Below are 17,799 nucleotides of genomic sequence, written 5' to 3'. Positions count from 1 at the left end.
TTTATAACAAAGTGAATCAGTTATACATACATTCCCATATCTCTTCCCTCTTGCGTCTCCCTCCCTCCCTATATTTTGGAGTTTAATCCTTTGTCCGTTGCTTCGTTTGCAAATATTTTTTCCCATTCTGAGGGTTGTGTTTCTTCTTGTTTGTAGTTTCCTTTGCTGTGGAAAAGCTTTTAAGTTTCATTAGGTCCCATTTGTTTATTTCTGTTTTTATTTCCATTACTGTAGAAGGTGGATCAAAAAAGATCTTGCTGTGATTTATGTCAAAGAGTGTTCTTCCTTTGTTTTTCTCTAATAGTTTTATAGTGTCTGGTCTTACATTTAGGTCTTTAATCCATTTTGAGTTTATTTTTGTGTATTGTGTTAGGGAGGTTTCTAATTTCATTCTTTTACATGTCCAGTTTTCCCAGCATCACTTATTGAAGAGACTGTCTTTTCTCCATTGTATATCCTTGCCTCTTTTGTCATAGATTAGTTGACCATAGGTGCGTGGGTTTATCTCTGGGCTTTCTATCCTGTTCCATTGATTTATATTTCTGTTTTTGTGCCAGTACCATATTGTCTTGATTAATGTAGCTTTGTAGTATAGTCTGAAGTCAGGGAGTCTGATTCCTCCAGCTCCATTTTTTTCCCTCAAGACTGCTTTGGCTATTTGGGGTCTTTTGTGTCTCCATACAAACGTTAAGATTTTTTGTTCTAGTTCTGTGAAAAATGCCATTGGTAGTTTGTTAGGGATTGCATTGAATCTGTAGATTGCTTTGGGTAGTATAGTCATTTTCAGAATGTTGATTCTTCCAGTCCAAGATCATGGTATATCTCTCCATCTGTTTGTGTCATCTTTGATTTCTTTCATCAGTGTCTTATAGTTTTCTGACTACAGGTCTTTTACCTCCTTAGGTAAGTTTATACCTATGTATTTTATTCTTTTTGTTGCAATAGTGAATGGGATTGTTTCCTTAATTTCTCTTTCTGATCTTTTGTTGTTAGTGTGTAGGAATGCAAGAGTTTCTGTGCGTTAATTTTGTATCCTGCAACTTTACCAGATTCATTGATTAGCTCCAGTAGTTTTCTGGTGTCATGTTCAGGATTCTTTTTGTATAGTGTCATGTCATTTGCAAACAGTGACAGTTTTACTTCTTCTTTTCCAATTTGTATTCCTTTTATTTCTTTTTCTTCTCTGATTGCCAAGGCTAGGACGTCCAAAACTATGTTGAATAATGGTGGTGAGAGTGGACATCCTTGTCTTGTTCCTGATCTTAGAGGAAATGCTTTCAGTTTTTCACCACTGAGAGAATGATGTTTGCTGTGGGTTTGTCGTATATGGCCTTTATTATGTTGAGGTCGGTTCCCTCTATGCCCACTTTCTGGAGAGTTTTTATCCTAAATCGGTGTTGAATTTTCTCAAAAGCTTTTTCTGCATCTATTGAGATGATCATATGGTTTTTATTCTTCAATTTGTTAATATGGTGTATCACATTGATTTGCATATATTGAAGAATCCTTGCATCCCTGGGATAAACCCCACTTGATCATGGTGTATGATCCTTTTAATGTGTTGTTGGATTCTGTTTGCTAGTATTTTGTTGAGGATATTTGCATCTGTATTCATCAGTGTTATTGGTTTGTAATTTTCTTTTTTTGTAGTATCTCTGTATGGTTTTGGTATCAGGGTAATAGTGGCCTCGTAGAATGAGTCTGGGAGTGTTCCTTCCTCTGCAATTTTTTGGAAGAGTTTGAGAAGGATGGGTGCTAGCTCTTCTCTAAATGTTTGATAGCATTCACCTATGAAGCCATCTGGTCCTGGACTTTTGTTTGTTGGAAGAGTTTTAATCATCACAGTTTCAATTTCATTACTTGTGATTGGTCTGTTCATATTTTCTATTTCTTCCTAGTTCAGAAGGTTATACCTTTCTAAGATTTTGTCCATTTCTTCCAGGTTGTCCATTTTATTGGCATAGAGTTGCTTGTAGTAATATCTTAAGATGTTTTGTATTTCTGCGTTGTCTGTTGTAACTTCTCCTCTTTCATTTCTAATTTTATTCATTTGAGTCCTCTCCCTTTTTCTTGATGAGTCTGGCTAAAGGTTTATCAATTTTTTTCCTTTCATTTGCGGTACGCGGGCCTCTCACTGTTGTGGCCTCTCCCATTGCGGAGCACAGGCTCTGGACGCGCAGGCTCAGCGGCCGTGGCTCACGGGCCCAGCCGCTCCACGGCATGTGGGGTCTTCCTGGACCGGGGCACGAACCTGTGTCCCCTGCATCAGCAGGCAGACTTTCAACCACTGTGCCACCAAGGAAGCCCAGGTTTATCAATTTTATCTTCTCAAAGAACCAGCTTTTAGTTTTATTGATCTTTGCTATTGTTTTCTTTGTTTCTATTTCATTTATTTCTGCTCTGATCTTTATGATTTCTTTCCTTCTACTAACTTTGGGTTTTGTTTGTTCTTCTTTCACTAGTTCCCTTAGGTGTAAGGCTTGACTGTTGAGATTTTTCTTGTTTCTTGAGGTAGGATTGTATTGTTATAAACTTATAACTGCTTTTGCTGCATCCCATAGATTTTGGCTCGCTGTGTTTTCGTTGTCATTTGTCTCTAGGTATTTCTTGATTTGCTCTTTGATTTCTCCAGTGATCTCTTGGTTATTAAGTAATGTATTGTTTAGCCTCCATGTGTTTGTATTTTTTATGTTTTTTTCCCTATAATTGATTTCTAATTTCATAGTGTTGTGATCGGAAAAGATGCTTGATATGATTTCAGTTTTCTTAAATTTACCAAAGCTTGAGTTGTGACCCGAGATGTGATCTGTCCTGGAGAATGTTCCGTGTGCAGTTGAGAAGAAAGTGTAATCTACTGTTTTTGGATGGAATGTCCTATAAATATCAATTAAATCTATCTGGTCTATTGTGTCATTTAAAGCTTGTATTTTCTTATTAATTTTCTGTCTGGATGATCTGTCCATTGGTGTAAGTGAGGTGTTAAAGTCCCCCACTATTATTGTGTTACTGTCGATTTCCTCTTTTATAGCTGTTAGCAGTTGCCTTATGTATTGAGGTGCTCCTTTGTTGGGTGCATATATTTATAATTGTATATGTTTTTCTTGGAGTGATCCCTTGATCATTATGCAGTGTCCTTCCTTGTCTCTTGTAACATTCTTTATTTTAAATTCGATTTTATCTGATATGGGTACTGCTACTCCAGCTTTATTTTGATTTCCATTTGCATGGAATCTTTTTCCATCCCCTCACTTTCAGTCTGTATGTGTCCCTAGGTCTGAAGTGGGTCTCTCGTAGACAGCATATATACAGGTCTTGTTTTTGTATCTATTCAGTGAGCCTGTGTCTTTTGGTTGGAGCATTTAATCCATTCACATTTAAGGTAATTATCGATATGTATGTTCCTATGACCATTTTCTTAATTCTTATGGATTTGTTCTTGTAGATCTTTTTCTTCTATTATGTTTCCCACTTAGGGAAGTTCCTTTAGTATTGTTGTAAAGCTGGTTTGGTGGAGCTCAATTCTTTTAGCCTTTGCTTGTCTGTAAAGCTTTTGATTTCTCCATCGAATCTGAATGAGATCCTTGCCGGGTAGAGTAATCTTGGTGGTAGGTTCTTCCCTTTCATCACTTTAAATATATCGTGCCACTCCTTTCTGGCTTGTAGAGTTTCTGCTGTTAACCTTATGGTAGTTCCCTTGTATGTTACTTGTCATTTTTCCCTTGTTGCTCTCAATAATTTTTCTTTGTCTTTAATTTTTGTCAATTTGATTACTATGTGTCTCGGCGTGTTTCTCCTTGGGTTTATCCTGCCTGGGACTCTCTGCACTTCCTGGACTTGCGTGGCTATTTCCTTTCCCATGTTAGGGACATTTCCAACTATAATCTCTTCAGATATTTTCTCAGGTTCTTTTTCTCTCTCTTCTCCTTCTGGGACCCCTATAATGCGAATGTTGTTGGGTTTAATGTTGTCCCAGAGGTCTCTTAGGCTGTCTTCATTTGTTTTCATTCTTTTTTCTTTATTCTGTTCCGTGGCAATGAATTCCACCATTCTGTCTTCCAGGTCACTTATCCATTCTTCTGCCTCAGTTATTCTGCTATTGATTCCTTCTAGTGTATTTTTCATTTCAGTTATTGTATTGTTCATCTCTGTTTGTTTGTTCTTTAATTCTTCTAGTTCTTTGTTAAACATTTCTTGCATCTTCTCGATCTTTGCCTCCATTCTTTTTCCGAGGTCCTGGATCATCTTCACTATCATTATTTTGAATTCTTTTTCTGGAAGGTTGCCTATCTCCACTTCATTTAGTTTTTTTTCTGGGGTTTTATCTTGTTCCTTCATCTGGTACATAGTCCTCTGCCTTTTCATTTTGTTTGTCTTTCTGCAAATGTGGTTTTCATTCCACAGGCTGCAAAATTGTAGTTCTTCTTGCTTCTGCTGTCTACCCTGTGGTGGATGAGGCTATCTAAGAGGCTTTTGCAAGCTTCCTGATGGGAGGTACTGGTGTTGGGTAGAGCTGGGTGTTGCTGTGGTGGGCAGAGCTCAGTAAAACTTCAATCTGCTTGACTGCTAATGGGTGAGGCTGGGTTCCCTCCCTGTTGGTTGTTTGGCCTAAGGTGACCCAACACTGGAGCTTTCCTGTGTTGGCTGTTTGGTGGGGCTAATGGCAGACTCTGGGAGGGCTCACACCAAGAGTACTTCCCAGAACTTCCGCTGCCACTGTCCTCATCCCCACAGTGAGAAACAGCCACCCCCTGCATCTGCGGGAGACCCTCCAACACTAGCAGGTAGATATGGTTCGGTCTCTTATGGGGTCACTGCTCCTTTCCCTGGGTCCCAATGCTCACACTACTTTGTGTGTGCCCTCCAAGAGTGGAGTCTCTGTTTCTCCCAGTCCTGTCGAAGTCCTGCAGTCAAATCCCGCTAGCCTTCAAAGTCTGATTCTCTAGGAATTCCTCGTCCCGTTGCCGGACCCCCAGGTTGGGAAGCCTGACGTGGGGCTCAGAACCTTCACTCCGGTGGGTGGACTTGTGTGGTATAAATGTTCTCCAGTTGGTGAGTCACCCACCCAGCAGTTACGGGATTTGATTTTACTGTGATTGTGCCCCTCCTGCCGTCTCATTGTGGCTTCTCCTTTGTCTTTGGATGTGGTGTATCTTTTTTGGTTAGTTCCAGTGTCTTCCTGTCGATGATTGTTCAGCAGTTATTTGTGATTCCAGTGCTCTCGCAAGAGGGAGTGTTCTATCTCATTTTAATCTCACACATTCATCCTCAAATAACTTCCTATGATAGGTGCCTGGAGAGTAATCTTTCTGACTTCTTGTAAGTCTGAAAGTGACTTTTTTGGCCCTCACACTTGATTGTTAGTGTGTTTGGGTATAGAATTCTAACTTGATCGTAATTTTCCCTCAGAAGTTTGCAGGCATTATTCCATTATCTATTTTTTAAGTCCAATGCCAGTATGGTTCCAATGTCTTTGAGTTCATATTATTTTTGGTCTCTTAAGCTTTTGTGATTTTTCTCTGATTTTTATGTTTGGAAATTTCACAATTTCCAAGGGGCCTAAGGTAGGGTTAGTTTACTATAGGTGCTCGGTGGACCCCTATCAATTGGTCCTTCAATTCTAGGGAATTTTTTTTTAATTGATGATTTTTACCTTCACCTTCTGTGTCCTAACCTTCTGGAAAACTTAGTTATTAGACTTCCTGGGTACATATTGTATAGCACATATTTGTTTTGCCTAAGTTTCCTGAATCTTTGGTTCCTATTCAGGTACATGTTCCCTGACTTTACCCTCTTTCGAATTTTTTATTTGTTTTAGCAATCATGCGATTTTGTCCCTACGAAACTTGTCTTATTTTATTCTTCATTCCATTTACTAGTCATCCACCCTTATTTTATGGAAATACATTGTGGAAATTTCCTGTGAATGAAATGTTTTAAGAGTTCCTGTTTCCTTCCTGAGTTCTCTCTGTTTCCTCTGGGAACATTTTTTTTGCTTCTGTATGTTAATGTCGCTGTAAGATTTCTCCATACGGCTGGTGATTCTTTGCAATTTAGTCATATTTAATAATGAGGCAGTAGGAAAGCTGACCATGAGGCTGTGTATCTATGAGGGAGTGTTTACTTAAAGGGGATTATAAGGGATTCCATTTTTTTTCAAGAATATGGAGGATTCTACTCCTGGGCACTAGTTCTCATACTAGTTGCCTTGGTTTCTCCCTAGCCAGACTGGACAGTATTTGGTGAAGATTTTCAGTCACTGCCCTCGTTTTCAGCTCAACATCTTAGTCTTAGCTGCTACGACATTGGAAATGTCTGTGTCCTGAGCCTGTATGAGTTTAGTGGGCCTGGTTGCCTGCCCCTCAGGTGTATCTCCCTCTGCATTTTGCGGGGGGCGGGGGGAGGCCTGTGGCATCCTCTACCACAGCTCCATCCACATGCTGTCTTTCAGAAAAAAAAATTTAAAACCTTGTTTGCTGATCATCCCATGCTATTTTCTTTGTGATTGTTTATACTTTTTATTTGTTTCATATTATTTAATGGGGGCAGGGTGTCAGGAAAGAGAGGATATATATGGATAAATATATATGCATATGCACCATTATGAATCACCGTCTCCCTTAAATATTTTATATACATATTTGCACCTATATTTCCTTATCAACATTGAGTTGAAGTATCTGTCATCTCTCCCTGCTCACAATGTAGGCCATTTAATTTGTTTTTACTTCCTTCCTTTTTCCATCTCCCACGTTTTGTTGAAATTGTTGGAATTTATGTGTATAGTTACCATTCCTTTGCTCTCTTAAGTGTTGCTTTCCTTAACAGTTTCATTAAACGTCATAACCTCAAAACCAGCAATTATTCAGATTTAATACACTTTTTACTATCTTCTTTGCTTATCACTAATTCTTGTGATACATAGTATGTAAGTACGTATCTTATCTAGAAAGCCCTTGCCTTCTTGGGTTCTCTATTCGGACATAAATTTTTATTTATTTGGAGAATTTCCGTAGCTTGTATTGCTGGAAAGGGTAGGTGAATGGTATATTTTCTGAGTCACTGATGGCTGAAAACGCCGTTCCTTTCTTCTTGTGATAATGTGGCTGGCTGTGGAATTCTAGGGCTACAGTCTCCTTTTCTTAGTTAGACCAGATGAGACCTCAGGGCATGTCGGATTCTGGGTACTGCTGCAACCACGCTTCTCCCTCTTAGCCACTATTTTAAACATCTCACTGAGTATAGGCATTAATTTGCCTCTCGCATTAATTTATGTCACGTGCCATTTATTCTGATGACTCAGCTTGATTGGTTAGCCTCTTTCAAGTTGCTGATTTGGCCCATTTGTCCTATGATTTTGTCGTCATCAGTTTATAAACTCCTCCTGTTGCTTCACAGTTCAGCGGGGCAACTACTGTTCCTCTGTCCATATGCAGTGTAGGCGCTCAAGCTTTGTGCTCCTTGGGCAGTAATATTGGTCGTTCCAGAGCAAGTCTTCAGGCTTGCAGGGATCCCTTGGAATCATAGGTGTCCAGCTGGGTGTCTGCTGGGTCTAGGGGTGTCATGGTGTCTTGTGTCTGGTGTCCAGGGATAGTGCTGCAGTACCTCATGTCCTGTGGTGAGGGCTAGTAGCCAGCAGAAAAGGGTTCTGACGATCAGTCACCCCACTCCGCATCTTCCCTGGAGGGATGTTCTCCATGGCAGCTCTGGGTACGGTTTCACGCACTGTCACCCCCAAACAGCAACCCCTCTGGGAATCTGGATCACAACTGGGTTACCATTTGCCTCCTTTCATCCCTGAATCACCAGCTGGTTATTCTCTTGCCTCTTTGACAGAAGGCCCAATTACACTTTTCTATTCTTCAGAAAAAAGTTAGAATAATAACTTTTTGATGTCGCTATGTGCTGGGGTTTTTTCCATTTTTATTATAAAATATACATAAATGCCAAAGAATATACACACACATATATATATATGTATAGCATACATGTAGTTTAAAGATCAGTGATAAAACAATTGGCCATGTACCTGCCACCTAACTTAAGCAAGAACTCCTTTTCTAAATAAAGCTATTTTGTGATTCTCAGTGGATTCTCCCACTCCCTTTCCTGAGGCTGTGGGTCTGAGGTGGGTGGTATGTGTGGCGTTAGTGACTCTGAAGCCACTTTCTAGTAATTCTTTCTGAAAAAAGAGAAAAGTACAAATAGAGTGTGTAGAGGGCACCCTGAGCTGTTTGCAAGCAGAAGTTCCGACTGTTACGCTTAGTGGTTGGTGTGGCTGTGTGGGTCGCTGTTGGTTTCTCCTGGCAGGTGCTCCCTGGCCCCCTGCTCACCTACACGGCCCCTTTGTGTGAATGAGGAAAAGGCCTTCTTGCTATTTGCCAGAATTTTCTGTAGTAACTCTATGTACACACATTTATCATGACTATGAATGTGACTAGCGGCTCCTGGAGTTTACAGGCCACAGCCTTAACTCACAGTAAACACAGAAGCGGTCACAGGGCCCTCTGGTGGGCTGCATCAGATGTACACTGAATGCCTGCTCAGACCAGACCCCTGCTCTCATGGCTCCCCCATGACTGGACTTGGGAGCAAGGCGTTTTTTGGGTGTGTGAGCTGGGAGTCAGCTGACAAGCTGGAATCGTTCTTGAGCTGGGTCAGGGCCCTACGGTTACTAGCAGAAGTGGGCCAGGATTTACCTTATTTTTAGCATGTTGCCAACGCCAAGTAAACCCTGAGAGGCCATGTTATACCAAGCTGATGAGTCCACAGCTCAGGTGGGATTCTAAACGCAGGGTGCCCGTAGTCCTGGACAGTCCTGGGTGAAGTCTTTTGTTGATGTGATTGTTGATACCGCCTCTTTTCCCTCTTAAAAGTATCTTAGTCTTGGACAGTAAATTTTATGGTCATGTTTATTAGTCAGCTTTTTGCCATGGTGACAACCGCCTTTGAGACCCTAGTGACTTAAATAAAACATCAACTATTTACGTTTTGCTCATGGATCTGTGGATCAGTTTCTGCCCTGCCCCAGTCCGTGTGTTCTGGACTTTGGGCCTATGCCACAAGTCTTCCTTTATGGCACCCAGGCTGAAATATCAGCCCTATTTAAGACCTCTTCTTCTCACAGCAGAAGGCGGGAGCCCAAGAGTCCTCTGGTCCAAGGTGGCGTGGGCCACATCTACTCATATTTCATTGACCAGAGCAAGTCCCGTGGCCAAGACCAACGTCAGGGGGTTTGGATTTATGCTCCTTCCTTGGAGGGGGCACCGTGGTGTGGAAGAGTGAATATTTGGTAAATAATAATATGTAATTATCGCGTCACACTCCTGAACCTTACTGCCTTCTGCTGTATGCCTCCCCCAGCCTATGCTATTCTCCTAGTGGTGTCTGTGTCAGGACAGTGCTGAAGTGATTAACAGGAATTAGGGAGGGGGTTTTGCCTCTGTTTGGATTACGGAACGTATTAAGGGGTTTCGCTGTGTTGTGGCGCTCTCGTTGGAGGAGGTGGGGGCTGATGTTTGCTGTGGCAGCCTGATTAACTGGGAGGGGCCTCCTGCTTCCCTGTGCCCCCAGTACTACTACTACTGTCATGGAAGTTTTCACCGACAAATTTTCCATCCTGCTCTGTGAGCTCTCAGAACCACGTGGAGCCTGTGGCCAAACCGTGCTCTCCTCCCCCTCAAGTTGGGGCTCCATGAGGTGTGATTTCTGGGGCCCTGTACTTTGCCCCCACTGACTCTGTTCCTTGTCCCCCATCCCTGCCCTTTTTGCTCTGCACTTGAGATTGTTAATTTTTATTTTTCCCTCAGTGTCCCTTCATTTGCCTGTGTTAAGTGTTCAGCCCTGATCGGCTTTTCCTTTAAAACAATCCCAGAAACTCCTCCGCATTACTCGTTCACCGATGGATAGAAGGTACCTGGACTTGCTTTCCATAGTCACATAGCTTGCATATCCCATTTCAGTGATATTTAAGGAGAGAAATGAGATAAGCAAAGATTTTGAGCTCAGTTACCCATGCTGAAGCTGGAACCCCCATGTTTCCAAACAGAAACATAATATTGTTTCGCCACAAGGGCAAAGATTGATTGGGAGGCATAGAGGAGATACGGTGGATACATCACCAGCCCTGGCAGCTGGCGTTGTGTCAAGAGCAATTTCTCATGAAGAAATTGTTTTATCATGTCATAAGAATGGTCAAGTACCTTCAGAGTCACGTTGAAAAGCACACGGACGGTAGGGGGTCAGCTTGACTCCGTAGGTAAGGGACTTGCGGGACGGGTTCACGTGCATATGCCTCAGCAGAGACGCAACCTGCCTCATGTCACGGATTGTCGTGTGCTGTGGATCGTTGAAATTGTGGCTGTTAAGTACCTGAGTCCTAATTTTCTCCTTCACTAGAATATGAGTCTGTGAAGGTGGGAGTGTGTCTATCACGTTCTCCATTGTGTCTCCAAAGCCTGGCACAGTCCCTGGCATGGAATGGACAGCCAGAAAACTGGCTGAAGCAATACAAGTATTAATGATGGACAGTAAAGGCAGAACCTGGGGAGAATCCTTGGGGCTCCAGGATGTAATGGAGCCCAGCAAGGGCAGCTAGGGGTGTCCTTTAAAGGGAGGAGTTTGAAGCACCACAGTGCCAGGAATGAGTTCAGGTCGATGCCTCAGCTTCCCTGGCTCTACCGTAGGGTGGTGGAAGCCTCAAGAGGGTTGGGCTTTGTTCTGAGAGTTGGGTGCACAGCCACCGGACACTGCACTGCCTTGGACCCTAGCTGAGGCCACGGGACTGCGGTCCACGTAGCAGATGTTGTTGCCCCCACCAAAACCCCACTCCGTTAACACTTGAGCACGTGCCTGCTGACCTCCAAGGCCAGCCCTGCATTTATTTGAAATGTGGGAATTTTCTGGCCACAGAAACTTACTTTGCCACCCATGCTGCAGGTTAGAAATGCCCCTCGAGAGCTGCCCTGAAATCAATGGCTGAAGGGGTTGATGTTATAAATAACCCAGTCCCCTGGTCTCTAGCGTGTGGAACCTCCCTAGCAGCTTAACCTCTGGCCTCCCACTGTGGTAACTGGCTTGATAAAGCCCCCCTTACTGGCTGCTTTCTTACTCCCCTGGATCACTTCCCTACTCTCCTACCTGGATCACTTCCCTACTTCCCTACATGTGTTTTCTTCACCTTCTAAATAAACCTCTTGCCCTTGAATACTTGTCTCAGTTCTGCTACTGGGGAAACCCAAACTATGACCATCGTCCCCGGGTCCTGGGCACCTGACCACCAGGTGGTGGGTATTCTTGAGGGTTTGGGAGGACTTGAGCTTCATTTTGCTTAGACCGTTGAAAGTTCCTATCAAAAAGAGGGGGGAAAAAGCACTCTGATTTCTCTTGTTTTAAAAAGATGTTACTTGGGCTTCCCTGGTGGCGCATTGGTTGGGAGTCCACCTGCCGATGCGGGGGACGTGGGTTCGTGCCCCGGTCCGGGAAGATCCCACATGCCGCGGAGCGCCTGGGCCTGTGAGCTGTGGCCGCTGAGCCTGCGCGTCCGGAGCCTGTGCTCCGCAATGGAAGAGGCCACAACAGTGAGAGGCCCGCGTATCGCAAAAAAAAAATATGTTACTTAAACAATTCCCAAATTTATATTATACTGCTCTCTGAGATGACAGAGGAATTTTTTTAACATCTTTATTGGGGTATAATTGCTTTAGAATGGTGTGTTAGTTTCTGCTTTATAACAAAGTGAATCAGTTATACATATACATATGTCCCCATATGACAGAGGAATTTTTAAGCACAGTTGAAGCTATCCTGCTCCCGGAATATCAGTGATTTGCATTGCCGAGGGCCCGGGTCTCAGTTGACTTGCAGGGCATTCCTGGTCCCCTGAACGCACCCTGTCTCTTGCTATTGCAGGCTGTTTGTTTCTAAACATGCCTGCGTGTTACATCCTCTGCGCTCGTACCCGAGTCCTCATTGCCCCTGCGTCCTCGTTGCCCCTGCGTCCTCATTGCCCCTGCGTCCTCGTTGCCCCTGCGTCCTCATTGCCCCTGCGTCCTCACTGCCCCTGCCTCAGAGTCGGGAGACCCAGCCACGCCCAGCCTGGCCTTCTGCCATCACTCCTGACGGATGCGTGGGTGAGAGGGTCTTTCTGCCCGCACTGTGCAGTGGGTGGGCACGGGAGGAGCAATCCCACTGACCTTTGATCTTTGCTTCTTTGCAGATATCTCTGTGAGCCTGCTGACCCTTGTGGTCACCGCCTGTGGCCTCGCCCTCTTTGGCGTGTCTCTCTTCGTGTCTTGGAAACTCTGCTGGGTTCCGTGGCGAGAACGAGGCCTGTTCTCTGGTAGCAAAGACAACAACCAGGAGCCTCTTAACTACATGGACACAGAGACCAACGAGCAGGAGAACAGCGAGGGCTTCCTAGACCCTCCCACCCCTTGTCCAGACTCCTCCATGAAGATCAGCCACACCTCCCCTGACATTCCCCTCTCGACCCAGACAGGGGACCGGGAGAACTGTGCCCATGGCGTCCGCGTACAGCGCCAAGTCACAGAGCCAACAGCCTCATCAGCTCGGTCAGTGATGCCCCCTTCCTTTCTGGATGCAGGGCGAGCACCACCCTGTTCCCTTCTCTTGGCAGCAGTAGCATTGACTAGCCGAGGGGCCTGTAACCTGTCACGTGTCCATTAGGTATCAGAGACATGAATGTGGGAAAGCTTGATGCTTCCTGTATTCCTGTGAGGTTCCTGAGCACTGCTCAGTCTGTACTTAGTTCATAACAGCAATAGTTAGCATCGCTAAGGCTTACCATGTCAAGGACTATCTAAGCGCTTCATGTGTATTATTTTATTATCCCTCACAACTTTGTGTGAGATGGATCTTATCGTTTTCGTCTCACAGAAGAAGAAACTTAAGTCAGGGAGATTAAGAAACAAAGTCATATATTGGTAAGCACCCAGGTCAGGGTTTGAACCCCGGTTCAAACAACACCAGAGCCCAAGTTTTTACCCACTCTTCCGTGCTGCTCTCATAGTGCTATGGAGTTGATTCTCCGTGCCTCTGACCTAGCCTAGTGGTCACACACAGGCTCTCTGTAGAGTCCACACAGCGGCTGGGGGTCTTCGTCCACCTCCAGGCTTTGCAAGGTCTCCAGCGTACCCAGGCCCGTTGTCACTGTCTTTCCGTGGGCTAGATGCTCTCTGCTCTTGCGCAGTAGAGAAATAATACAGTGCAGTGATTAAAAAGCAAGGGCTCTGGGGTCCAATGAACTAGCTTTACCTACAAGTATGATATTGGACACGCTATTTAGCCTTCGTCTGTTTCTGTTTCGTCTTGTGAGAGGGGAACGGTGATAGGTGGTTTTGAGAATGAGGTGGTAACATGTGCTTTGCCCAGGCCTGCATCTAGCACCTGCTCCACACCCTGAGCTGCCATTTTGTTTTTAGTGCTGCTATCATCATCATCATCATCATCATCGAGACCTGCCTCTGCCAAGACTCAGATGCATACAGGTGGCTTTGAGGCGAAGCAGCCAGTTCTGAATCACTGTATATAAAAATTCACTCTCAATAAGAGACCTCAGGAAAAGAGACCCAGAAGGCAGCTTTCTTTAAAATGAAAATATTTGCTTGAGTGATAGCTGGGGGAACAGCATATGCTGTTATTTGGAAAGTACAAGCACAGTTTGGGGTTTTTTTTTTTTTTTTTACATCTTTTTTATTTGTTCTCTAGAAACAGAAATAAGATTTTACCCTTTTTTATGTTAATCAAGTTTATCCTAGAGGCTCTGCTCATTCACATTAAGTAGGATGGAATATGACAGTTTATAATTTAATTTTTTCAGAAAGCTATTTTAGCATCATTTCCAATTCTGAATTAGAGAGCTTTACCTAAAATATTCCTCCGTGAGGAAGTGGATGGTTGTTTGCCATTTGATTTAGAAGAAATCCTCAGATTTTATCATCAGGATTTCTCTTCAGATTTAAGACTTAAATATAACTGGAGCTCTGTCGGATGCTGCCGTGGAGTTTGTGCAGTGGTGCAAACTCACGATAAAATCCTTTCAGTACTTCAGTAAGTAGGGCCTTCAGATGGGGTCTCCATTGAAATCGTCTCCTATCTGGTTTGACTCTGCATGTTCATTTTTCTGATCTGGGTTCCATCAATACGGAGTGATAGTACTGTGTTCTTATTAGATTATAGGTCTGAGGACTCTGCCATAATTCTAATGAATTGATGGCAATCATATCACTATAATTATTACAGTGTTTATCCTAGGAAAATGTATAAGTAACCTGCATATCAAAAAATAGATTTCATATAAAGCTAAAAACTGTAGCTATCTTCACCACTGATTTGTAGAAACTGGGTAGAAGGAAAAAGAAAACTAAAATGAGAGAGGGAAGGAATGATCCCTGTAAAATGCATTTTACATTTAGACTTATTCTAGTTTTGGAGTCGTGCAATTAAATTTTCTCTTCTGGTGGCCAAAACCAAGTTTGGTGATATTTGACTACCATAAGAAAACTAAGCTCTCTCCAGCTGCATTTGACCTAATACTGATAATTTGCATCATGTCCCATTTCAGACATTCTTATCTAAATTACTGCTGACCTAGTTTTATGTCTGGAAATACACGTCTTTGACTCATGGTCTTTCCATAATAAGAAGGGTGTGGTCTTCTAATTCTTTAGGGTTGTGCTATAAACACACACACACACACACACACAAAGCCTTTTTACTGACAGAGTGGGTAAAATGAATGAAATTTCCTTGATGCTCCAGAACATTTTTAACATTCTTTTTTAAGTAGCATTTTTCATACCATATTTGGGGAAAGGGGGGGTACTCTTTGCTGAGATGGCTCTAAACAGTCTGCTCTGCTAGTTATTATTTCTATTCCCTTCTTTCTCATTATGATCTTCACTTTCTCACTGCTGTCACTTTCTTTCTTACTGCTTCCCTCCTGCAGCTGTTATCACTTGTCCCAAAGTTCCCTGGGCACCTGCTCAGCCCAGAGCATACAAAGCTTAGACTCCCAGTGAAGGCCTCCCCACTGTCATGGCGATTGGCACAGCTTCAGCCGTGGCGTTTGCATCGGAAGTCCCACTGTCATCTGGCCTCTTCAGCTTGGATATGTGTGGCTCCCACCACTGCCTTTTGGAATGTCCTAAAGATGAGCTTTGCTCCATCTTCTAAGAATGTTTCTGGTCAGGATGACTTTCTTTTGTTCTTCCAAGATCAAGCATGTTTGCATTCTGTTTCTGGTTAGCTCAGTTACTATTAGAACCCTCCAAAATTCCTGTTAATTCCTTTCAATTTGGATGAAATCCCTTTTGTATAATGACCTAATATCCTGGGAATGTGGATTTTTTTTTTTTTTTTAGAACTTTTCAATACCAGAACATTTTAGAGGTCTCCAAATATATGAGAGGACTCCAAATATATGAAAATCCCTGGATCCTCAAAATAGAAGGAACCTTGAAAGGCCATCTAATCCATTTCCTGATTCATGTCCCAAAATGAAAGTTCAATCTGGTTTTTTTTTTTTTTAAGTCTTCTCACATTTCCTTTAAAATACTTTAGCTTTATAAAAATTTCAATTTCCACACCACAAACTCCTTATCAGGTCTGTTAAGGCCTGTGTAATACTGCCACAGTCTGCTTCTGTCAGCTATCGGCCTCACCTCCCAGCCAGGCCACCATGTGGCACAAACCCAGAGGACCCTGTTAACATGGACTCAGTTAAGAGGCCTTATCCGGAAAAGCTCATCACATTCCATCTACACTAGCTTCTCTCTTGGTTCCTTCAGTATCCCTGACTTTTCCTGCCTTGGTACCTTCACACATGCTATTCCCTCAGCCTGAAATGCTTTTCCTTTTCCTTTGCCACGCCAGGCTCCTTTGCAGCCTTAATGTCCCTGCTAAAGTGTCACCTCCTCAGAAAGGTCTCCCTCACCACCCTATCTGAAGTATGTGTTCTTTCCTCCACTCGCTCCCACTCTTTATTTTCCCACAAGTTGCCTTACTTTCACTTCTTCACAGGATTAAAGTCTATTTCTAACTCTACGATTGTTTGTTTATTGCCTATACACCCCTCTAGACTATGAGTTCTGTGAGTTCAGAGACCATATCTGCTCTGCTTCTCCCTGTATATCTAACCCCTAGTGCAGCCTCTGGCGCATAGTGGAATTTTTCATGAATGACTGACAGAGTACATTCGTCAATATCAGGCCACTTTCCTCATGTTCTGCTGACAAAAATGGCAAAGCACAAAAGTATAAACTGAGTAGAGCGTGTAATGGTGTGAAGCCAATGGAAGGTCTCTTGTCCCAGCTCTCACATTCCTCAGAGCCTTACATTTAGACTTTTGAGCTTGTCTCTGAATTAAACAATCCTTAGAGTCGCAGAAATACTCTGAGAGAATTGAAAGAAGAAGACAATTTGAGTCTTCTAAATTTGAGTCCCATTACTGGCCGCAACTCCAGTAAGTGGCCCACTAGGATTAAGTGCTGCAATTACTCTAGGAGAAGCACAGTTTTATTAAGCTATATATTTTTATGTGTTGAGAGCATTGGTTAGATGTAAACATTTAAAACATAATTTTTTGAATTACTCTTTTAGTTATTTCTTCAGATTTTAATGAACTGACAGCTTCAAAAATGGAAGTTGCCTAGACCTCTCTCAGCTTCCATGAGACCCTGAAACCAGGTGTAAATGTGTATTTTCTCTACTGAGATTTAATGATCAGAAACTATTATGTCCGTGGCATTTATATATTTACTGTAGACACACGTATTAAACATTTGCTGTGTGCAAAGTTCTGTGTTATGTGCTGGTAGTAAAGAGGGAGAAAGGATATAGCCCTGGCCTTGAAAGGGGAAATACACAAAAGAGCACCAGTTACACATATTAAAGTGCTGATTGTTCTTTAGAAGATTAATCTGGCGAGAGTGTATAAGATGCGTGGGATGGGGTGAAGACTGGATATAGGGCTCCAGTTCAGACCTGTGATGGTGAGGGCCTGAGACCTGTGATGGTGAGGGCCTGAACGCAACTGGAAGCAGTGGGAATGCAAAGAGGCATGAGATGTGAGCTACTTAAGAGAAAGTGTTGGTGGACATAGGCTCATTTTAGTAACGGGATAAGGTATTTGACGATGACACCAAGGTTTCATGCCTTTTTTAACTTGGGGGAGGGTGGGAGCAGGACACGCTTCAGTGTATCCAGCTGCACTTAACCCCACACCTCCACCGTCCAAGGCCTGATGTCTGCATCTCCGTTATCTCACTCACTCTAAAGGCCTCCGAATTCCAGAACCAAGAAAGCCTCAGATTCCCAGTTCCTCCTGCCCTTGTAGTCAGTTAACTGTGTCTATCTGCTACTCCCACTTCTTCTGTCTGTTGGTGGTTCAGAACAACCCAGCCCTCTCCTCTCATCACAAGGGAAGATTCCAAGAAGGCCTGTTTCTCCTGTTTCCAGATTTCCCTGTCGTGACTCGAACTTTGTAAAGAAACCCGTCATGGTTCTGAAGTCACAATGTCCTTCTGTCTTTCCTGTCTTTGGACCCCCTGAAGCCTTGTAAACACTGGTGCCCCAAACCAGGGAAGGGACAGGCCAAGTTTCCCCTCTGAGATGGGGTCCCTGAGATGAGAGAGGGTAGAAGAGTGTACACTTGTCCATGGTTGCAGGGGAAGTCCAGCGATGGGAGGGATGCTGGAGGTTCTGAGCTCTGGTTCTTAATAGCGCCTGGAACGGAAGATATGGGCATGTATGAGGTGAAAGCTGCTGGGACAGAGGAGCTGA

The 17,799-nt window shown here is 43.4% G+C and overlaps 1 protein-coding gene across 3 annotated transcripts in view; it reads left to right on the top strand.

The window, feature by feature from the left end:
• The window catches only part of SYT9 (synaptotagmin 9), a 186,573-nt gene that overhangs the window by 47,196 nt on the left and 121,578 nt on the right, over positions 1 to 17,799 (top strand). For all 3 annotated transcript variants that reach the window (XM_067750057.1, XM_067750058.1, XM_067750060.1), the window contains one exon: positions 12,215 to 12,569. In XM_067750057.1, the coding sequence (XP_067606158.1) occupies positions 12,215 to 12,569 (355 nt within the window). The remainder of the gene's footprint in view (positions 1 to 12,214; positions 12,570 to 17,799) is intronic.

Source organism: Pseudorca crassidens, chromosome 9 (assembly GCF_039906515.1).
Source record: "Pseudorca crassidens isolate mPseCra1 chromosome 9, mPseCra1.hap1, whole genome shotgun sequence".
NCBI lineage: Eukaryota > Metazoa > Chordata > Mammalia > Artiodactyla > Delphinidae > Pseudorca > Pseudorca crassidens.
The sequence above is the reverse complement of the archived record's forward strand: the minus strand, read 5'-3'. Positions and strand labels throughout refer to the sequence as shown.